The sequence below is a fragment of the Montipora capricornis genome, chromosome 6 (genome assembly GCF_036669925.1).
Source record: "Montipora capricornis isolate CH-2021 chromosome 6, ASM3666992v2, whole genome shotgun sequence".
Classification (NCBI taxonomy): domain Eukaryota; kingdom Metazoa; phylum Cnidaria; class Anthozoa; order Scleractinia; family Acroporidae; genus Montipora; species Montipora capricornis.
In genome coordinates, this window is record NC_090888.1 from 28307891 (window position 1) to 28315390 (window position 7500).

Genomic DNA, 7500 nt, shown 5'->3' on the forward strand with positions numbered 1-7500 from the left:
TTTAAATACTTTGTCTAGAACTATTTGGGACTGGTGTACATTTCTGCAGTATCTATTCCGGGAGTTGACAATACAGTAGCAGATGTCATGTCTAGGCAAAATTCTGACAAGCTAGAATGGGCACTAAATTTTTTCAGTCTTCCAGCGTTTGTCCTCTTTGGTTTTCAAACCAGACATTGATCTGTTTGCCAGTAGGCTAAACAAGCAATTACCAGTTTATATATCTTGGCATCCAGAACCAGACTGCTATGCTGTAGATGCATTTAGTACTTTATGGACACCATTTAAATGCTATGCTTTTCCTCCTTTCTGTCTAATCCCTAGAGTGCTAGAAAAGATGGAAAGAGAGCATGTGGACCAGTTTCTCCTAATTGCACCAGTATGGCCAACGCAAAGCTGGTACCCCCTCCTTCTGAGAACCAATACTTCTACCTCAAGATCCTCAACTCTTACACCTGGCTCACTCCAACAAGCTTCATCCTCTGCACGACAGACTCCAACTTGCCGCATGGATCTTATCAGCCAACAGCTGCAGGCAGGTGGACTTTCGACACAGGCTACTGAACTCATCTGTGCCTTATGGACCAAAGGGACTGAGAAACAGTACAATCCTGTATGGAAGACTTGGAGTAGCTGGTGTGATCAGAGGCACATCAATCCCCTTCAGGGTAATGCAGTCCATTTAGTTAATTTCTTGGCTGAACAATTCCACCAGGATAAGAGCTATAGTACTTTGAACACTTACAGATCTGCAATATCCACTACTCTCCACTTGATTAGGGATGATAAACTTGGAGATCACCCATATGTTTCTAGATGTCTAAAAGGAGTGTTTGTTTCAAGGCCTCCATCTCCTAGATATTCGTTTACGTGGAATGTTTCCCAACTCACATCCTACCTGGCTGCACAACCTCCTGTCCAAAGTCTTAGTTTAAAGGCACTAACTTTGAGAACTGTGACACTTTGTTCCTTGGTATCGGCCCAGAGAGAACAGACTTTGTGCTCATTGGACTTAGACAATATGTCTATTTATGAGGATGAGATCAAATTTGTCATAGCATAACAAAGACTTCTCGTCCTGGGAAGAAACCTATAGAAGTTTGCATTCCATCCTTACCCACTAACCTCAGTCTCTGCCCTAAACAGACACTGTTACATTATATTCATTGTACGCAACACCTGCGCAAGTCAGGGGAGCAGACTGTATCTCAGTTGTTCATTTCTCAGGTTAAACCACACAAGCCTGTTTCCTCATCTACTTTAGGTAGATGGATTAAGACTGTTATGACTGATTCAGGCATTGACACTAGTTTATTCAAACCACATAGTGTAAGGGGTACATCTACATCTGCTTTGTATCAAAGGGGCGCATCTTTAGCTGAAATTGTGAAGATGGCAGACTGGTCATCAGAACGCACATTTAATCGTTTCTATAATCGCAATGTCTATAACACCAATCCCTCTTCATTATCAGGCAGATTGGTATTATCATAGATATTCAGTAACGTTTATTTATGTACAGACCATTGTATCAAGTCTACAACTAAAGCACTCATTTCTATCACATCACATACTTTTGTTTTTTCCCCTGGCTTCGGTTCTTTAAAATCGCACAGTTATCCCATAATGCGGAGTGTATCGAAAGAGAATTTTAAAAGTAGACGAGAGGTACTTACCTTGAAGTGTAATTGTAATTCTCTGAAGATACACGGAGCATTATGGGATAATGCTTCCCACCCTTCTGTGTTGGCTTATGCCTATCCCACCCTTTGTGTTGGGGACCTCAGTCAGTCTGCACTCCAGGAGAATGGATTTGTGTCACGCGTTAGGCTGCTTATATATGGTGCATTTGCATGACAATGGTTGCTTTGAAGTGTGACCGCTGACCTCAAGTACTGAAGAGGAATGCACAGTTATCCCATAATGCTCCGTGTATCTTCAGAGAATTACAATTACACTTCAAGGTAAGTACCTCTCGTCTAATTTTAAAACTCTCACGATGCCGCTCTCCACCCAAGGGCCAGTTGTACAAAAGCCAATTAACGCTAATCCCAGGTTAAAAATTAACAAAGGAGTTTATTCTCTACTCCGAAATGCTATTCAAGGCTGATGTTCGGTAAAACTTTACATTAGAAGAAGTCAATCTTGAACAACAAAAGTAAGCGAGAAAAACTTTCACCAAAAAGTTGAAAACATGAAACAAAAGTTTACGCTAATCCTGGATTAAGGAACTGGGCTTGTTCAAAAGCCGATTAACGCCAACCCCAGATTAAAAATCAACCAAGGAGTTTATTTCTCTACTTCCAAATGCTGTTCAACAGGGATATTCGGCAAAACTTTACATTAGAAGAAGTCAATCTTGAAAAACACAAATAAGCAAACGAAACTTTGACCAAAAAGTCAAAATCACGAAACAAACGTTTACGCTAATCCTGGATTAAGTTAATCGGCTTTCAAACAACTGACCGCAGGTGTATAAATGGGTACCGGCGAATTTAATGCTGGGGGTAACCCTTTGATGGAATGGCATCCCCTCCAGTAGGGGAAGTAGAAATACTCCTAGTCGCTTCATGCTACAGAAACCAGAGATAAGTGCCGGCCTTATGGGCCTTCTAGGCTCGTAGGAGACTTTATCTTTTACCTTCATTTGTTTTATTTGATGATGCAGCACGCTTACGTCTGTTGTTTCACTCAAAGCAATGTCTGTCCTTTGGTTTTCATTCAAAAGTTCAAGGGAAAACGAATTGATGTACGTTGTTTCATATGAAATGTGGGCTTAGCGTATTTGCGTACAAACCTTTGCAGCTGACTGTTCTCACGTCTTCGCTCCAGACTCCTAGTTCCATGCATTGCGTGGACAGAGGGCCGCTCAATCGATATCCGCGGGCGCAAGAAAACGAACAAGTTGATCCGTAACTCTGATTGGACGAGAGACAATGTGAAGGAGAGACATGCACACCACTTCCTAAAGAAAGTCTTTCACAAGTTCCTGCGATAATAAAAGAACATTATTTGGGAAAGCAACAGGCTGTGTTGACGTCAAATAGCGAAGATTATTAGGCTTTTTCTCGATTGCGCTGTGCACCATTTTGCCCCCTGAGAGGTCTTATCAGCACTATTGAGGATTTTTCTGCACTTTGGGTAAAACATTTTAGGCGAGTAAAAATCGTTTTCTTGAGAAAGAGATAACACCTCCTTTTCCGTGTTCTATAGGAAACTTCACTGCCTGACGAGTGAATTCCACGTTAAATTTCACGCGAAAAACCGATATCACATGAATCGCGAAGCAATTTCACTCGTCAGGCAGTGAATTTTTCTTGAATCGCATAGCTTTCAAACACGTCCTTGGTCGGATGTTTAAGTATTCAGTGGGCGCTAAAAACGCCATTCCAAGTGATTGAACTTTCACCTGTCAATGGCCAGCAAATAGGAATCAAGCGGAATACACAACAGATTATTCGTGTTTTACAAACCTTGGTTTTCTGAACTTGTATATGTTCAGAAACTCTAATTTATATTTTAAAGTTGAAAATCATCAAACTGAATGCACTGGGAACTTTTAATGTCGGGTATTTCACCAGCACAATTCATAAACTCGGGAAAAACTCTTCGACCGCGGCTAATTGAAGGACAACGTGCATCCAAACAATGTGTCAACTCAACAAATACGCTGGTAAGTTGTTATCCTCCAAATATTTAAAGGCCTGGCTAAACTAGCAAACATCGTTGCGGAAACATTGTTGCGGACGCAAATGTTTCCCAGTTTAGCCGCGCGGGAAACATATGTTGCGGAAACAAATTTTGCTGCTCGGAAACAAAAAATTTTTTTGCCTGAAGTCAAAAACATTTTTGTTTCCCGGACACAAATTTTGCGTCCGCAACATATGTTTCCCAGTTTAGCCACGATGAAAACAATGTTGATTAGTTTCCAGTGCCGCTCGCTCATTCAAGAATAGTGTTTCAGCCACCAATTTTAGATCTGTGATAATACCAGCATAAGACCTTCTCTGCGCTCTTCTCCTCAGCCAATCTCTCTCTGGGCCTTTTTTTCGCGCTCCCTCATCTTCATCGTCCAAACAAGCTATTATCATGCACAGAGCAGCTATCTTTTAGCCTTTTTGACGTCGGCCCCTTCTTAAAAGGTCGAGCGCCATGTTACATTTACATGCATTGTGCATAGCCCTGGGGACGAGAAAACGTAAACATCCTTCCCAAGACTTCTTCTTCTTCTTAAGTCAGTTTATCATTGCACGCATGCGTAGCTCATTTGTTTTCGCAACAATGTTTCCTCGTTTTGCCACTGGGGCAGCAAAACATTCTGTTTGTTTCCCGCTAGTTTAGCCACCCAGGGAAACATCACAAGCAACAATGTTTCCGCAACAATGTTTCCTAGTTTAGCCAGGCCTTAAAAGTTAGTTGAATTGGACTTCAGTTTTAAATACAACGTCCATTGCTAACGTGCGTTTTTGGGAGGCAAAACAAGCAAAACTTTTTTCAACACACAGACCGTTCAGTGGAATTAACATTCGACTGAAAATTAATGGGAATATTTACTGGCTTCTAGCTTATCTTCTGTTTACTCTACAACTGAAACCTGCTCTTCCTCGGCCACTGAAGAACTTGTGCTTTTTCCTCTTCCTTCGAGCATTTTTACTTTCGCGATAGATTGCTGCCGATTTCTCCGATTCTCGCGCTCGTAAGCGTAAGCGCTTCCTTAGAAAATCTTTCGAGGAAGTCATAAGTTAAATTAAAACATGGAAAATCTTATTTTTTCTCTCTTCGGTCAAGTTTGGGCTTCGTAAAAGGAGACAGTGTTTTTGAAAACATAAAATTTCTAATTTCTGACTCACGTCAGCGATATCTTTTCATGCACAAGTGCAATTCCACGCTAAATACCCTCTCTTCGATAGCCAATCAGACCACGAGTTTACCTTCGGCTATGCGATTCTACTTGTAATACTGCTCAAGCATTGCATTGTTGCTGTGGCGACAACGATCTTTGGCAAGTAAGTACTTCGTTATTTTCCAGACCTTCTTTATGATTTCACAAGCGCAATCGGGACAGGATTAGCATCCAAGTAAGCGTATGAGACTGCAGATAAACAAACGTCGGTCAATATCATTTTGGGAGTTGAAATCTGTTTCAAAATATTTTTTTTCTTTAGTAAATCGATATAAGGTAGGTCCCGTGAGTTACACTTGAGGTAAGGCCTCCTTCTTGATATTTGTTGCTTCAACTCTTAATTACTTTTTATGAACTACTGTAAATTCTCTATTCAGCGCCAAGGCAACTAGCACACTCTGGGAGCGGTGATGCTTAACAGGGAGGGGAAATTGTTAAATGTAGCCAAACGCCAGTGCGATGAACGACATCTGAATGGTAAGTTCCAAGAGTTAATACTATACGAAGCGAAGAACCCGATGTCAGGTGTTAATGACCCGGTTCTCCAAAGGAATACTTCTTGTCTGTTTAGTCTTTACATGTACCTTATCTTTTATTGTTTTGGGTGGAAAGAGAGTGGCGATTTAAGAAATTAAACGCTCCTAAAAGGCCTTATTAGAAAGGAGGACGGTCAATTTTGAGAAACGTTACAGTAAATCGGTCTAAAACAGCGAAGATAACCACATTTGTTCTTGAAATGAAAGTTTGAAAAGGAAACAGTCGTATTATGGAATTTATTTCATTATAGGTACTGAGATTTATCCACGAAAATCAAAGTGAATCAAATTCGTACTGATTCTAAATGTAACCAATCAGGAACACGAACGACAAAATTTCACTGTGAAGAAATATCGTTCGTCCAATCAGCAACGCGAACGACGAAATTTCACTAGTGATGAATAAACGTATCGAATGGAATGTCATCCGACAGCCGTTGCACAAAATCCGCGCGCTTTGAAAAATGGCCGAGGGATGGTTTGCTTCTGTTTGCACAGTTGAGGAATTTATTTTAGAACAAAAGAGCTCAAAAATCTGAACGAGATGTACGATTTCTTAAACGACTTTTGAAAACGAAGGTCGAAGACAGGAAAATGGAAGTTATTCCATAGGTTGAGCTGAATGAATACCGAATACATCAATCAATTTATCATCTCCGTCCGCACTAAAGACGGCAATGAATACGAGCCGACTTTCCTTCGAAGTTTAGTGGTTAGCTTGGAACGACAACTGAAGAAAAAGGGCTATTCCGCAAGCATAAAAATCGACCTGGTATTTGAGAAAACCAGAGAGGTTCTTTAGTCCAAACAAAAACAACTAAAGAAGCAAGGAAAGGGAAATAAACCCAAAGCGCCAGTAGCTTTGAGAAGCAATTAACTAAAAAAACACACAGTAAGTGTTTTATTAAATAAATTGTCGGTTGGGCGATTCTAAACCATTGTTTATTGCTTCCATCGCCCCACTCCATTTGTGCAAAATAAATTTGTCTATCAAACACTACCAGGAAAATAACCTCAGTACCTATGAAATAAACACATTACAGCACGGAAAATGCTGTGTAAGATTTTTATTCAATCGTTGTTTCGAATCAGAAAACTCACTCGTTCGCTGCGCTCACTCTTTCGTTTTCTGATACTACTCAACTCTTGAATAAAAATCTTTCTCGCGCATTTTCCATGAAGTAATCTCTATATAGTCCCCTCACCTTTGGCTTCACAAAGGTAAAGCAAAGTGTCATTGCAGGGCTGATCGTTCCATGTCCCTCGACGTGAAGAAGAATACATCTCTCCACACCCCTCATATCCTCCGGCGTTGTTAGGTTCTCCTGTATACCAGTTAGTGTCAGTAACTTGTGATCCGTCGATCCAAAGCCATTGCGATCTGTCATTGGGATTCCTGTGCAAACCAATCCACACACGTTTCCCCACTTTGCGCCAAACTGCTTGTTGCTCGGCATGCGTTTTCAGCATGGCAAGAGTTGATCCCATTGCTTCGCAAGCTGACTTTGCTGCAGTCCAATTCGCGGACGTTGATGAAACTTCGTACCACGAGCCATTGATAAGCTGCCATCCTCTTGGGCACACTCCTAAATTATTTTGGAGGAAATTTTGTTGAAAATGTTTTTTTCCTTGCGCAAAACAGACATGTTGTTATCTCTACATATGTAAGAGTCCGATGAGACTCACATTTAATAACTAAATAATTAAATGGTTAATTAATAATTAAACTTTAGAAAAAAAGTTGTGCACATTCGATATATTCTGTTATCCTTACAATTTTATGGAAACATAGTAAAAGATAATGTTAAAGGATTTCGATCTCGCTTTTTCGACAACCCTTGCTCTTTCTTTGTGTCATGATTTTGGTCACTCTGAAATAAACACTTTCTTCGGCGTTGAATATTGTGGTGTGGTATATGGTTCAGCTTTGTGTGTACTCTTATGGACAACGGTATTGGCATCATCATGACCTTGAACCCGTGACCTCTTGGTACCGGTGCGACGCTCTAACCAACTGAGCTATGAAGTCACTGACGTTGGGAGTTGGTCAGTTGTGGGTTC

At 40.7% G+C, this 7500-nt stretch overlaps 1 protein-coding gene and 1 pseudogene across 8 annotated transcripts in view; both read right to left on the reverse strand.

Moving 5' to 3' along the window:
- Nucleotides 1-263, reverse strand: part of LOC138050970 (oncoprotein-induced transcript 3 protein-like) — a 20009-nt pseudogene extending 19746 nt beyond the window's left edge.
- The window catches only part of LOC138051909 (uncharacterized), a 121229-nt gene that overhangs the window by 85850 nt on the left and 27879 nt on the right, over nt 1-7500 (reverse strand). For all 8 annotated transcript variants that reach the window (XR_011132939.1, XR_011132938.1, XM_068898210.1 and 5 more), the window contains exons 2-3: nt 6645-7025; nt 2798-2989 (exon numbers count right to left, since the gene is read on the reverse strand). Coding sequence is in view for 6 of the 8 variants with exons in the window: in XM_068898210.1 (XP_068754311.1) it covers nt 2798-2989; nt 6645-7025 (573 nt within the window). In the remaining 2 variants the exon portion in view is untranslated. The remainder of the gene's footprint in view (nt 1-2797; nt 2990-6644; nt 7026-7500) is intronic.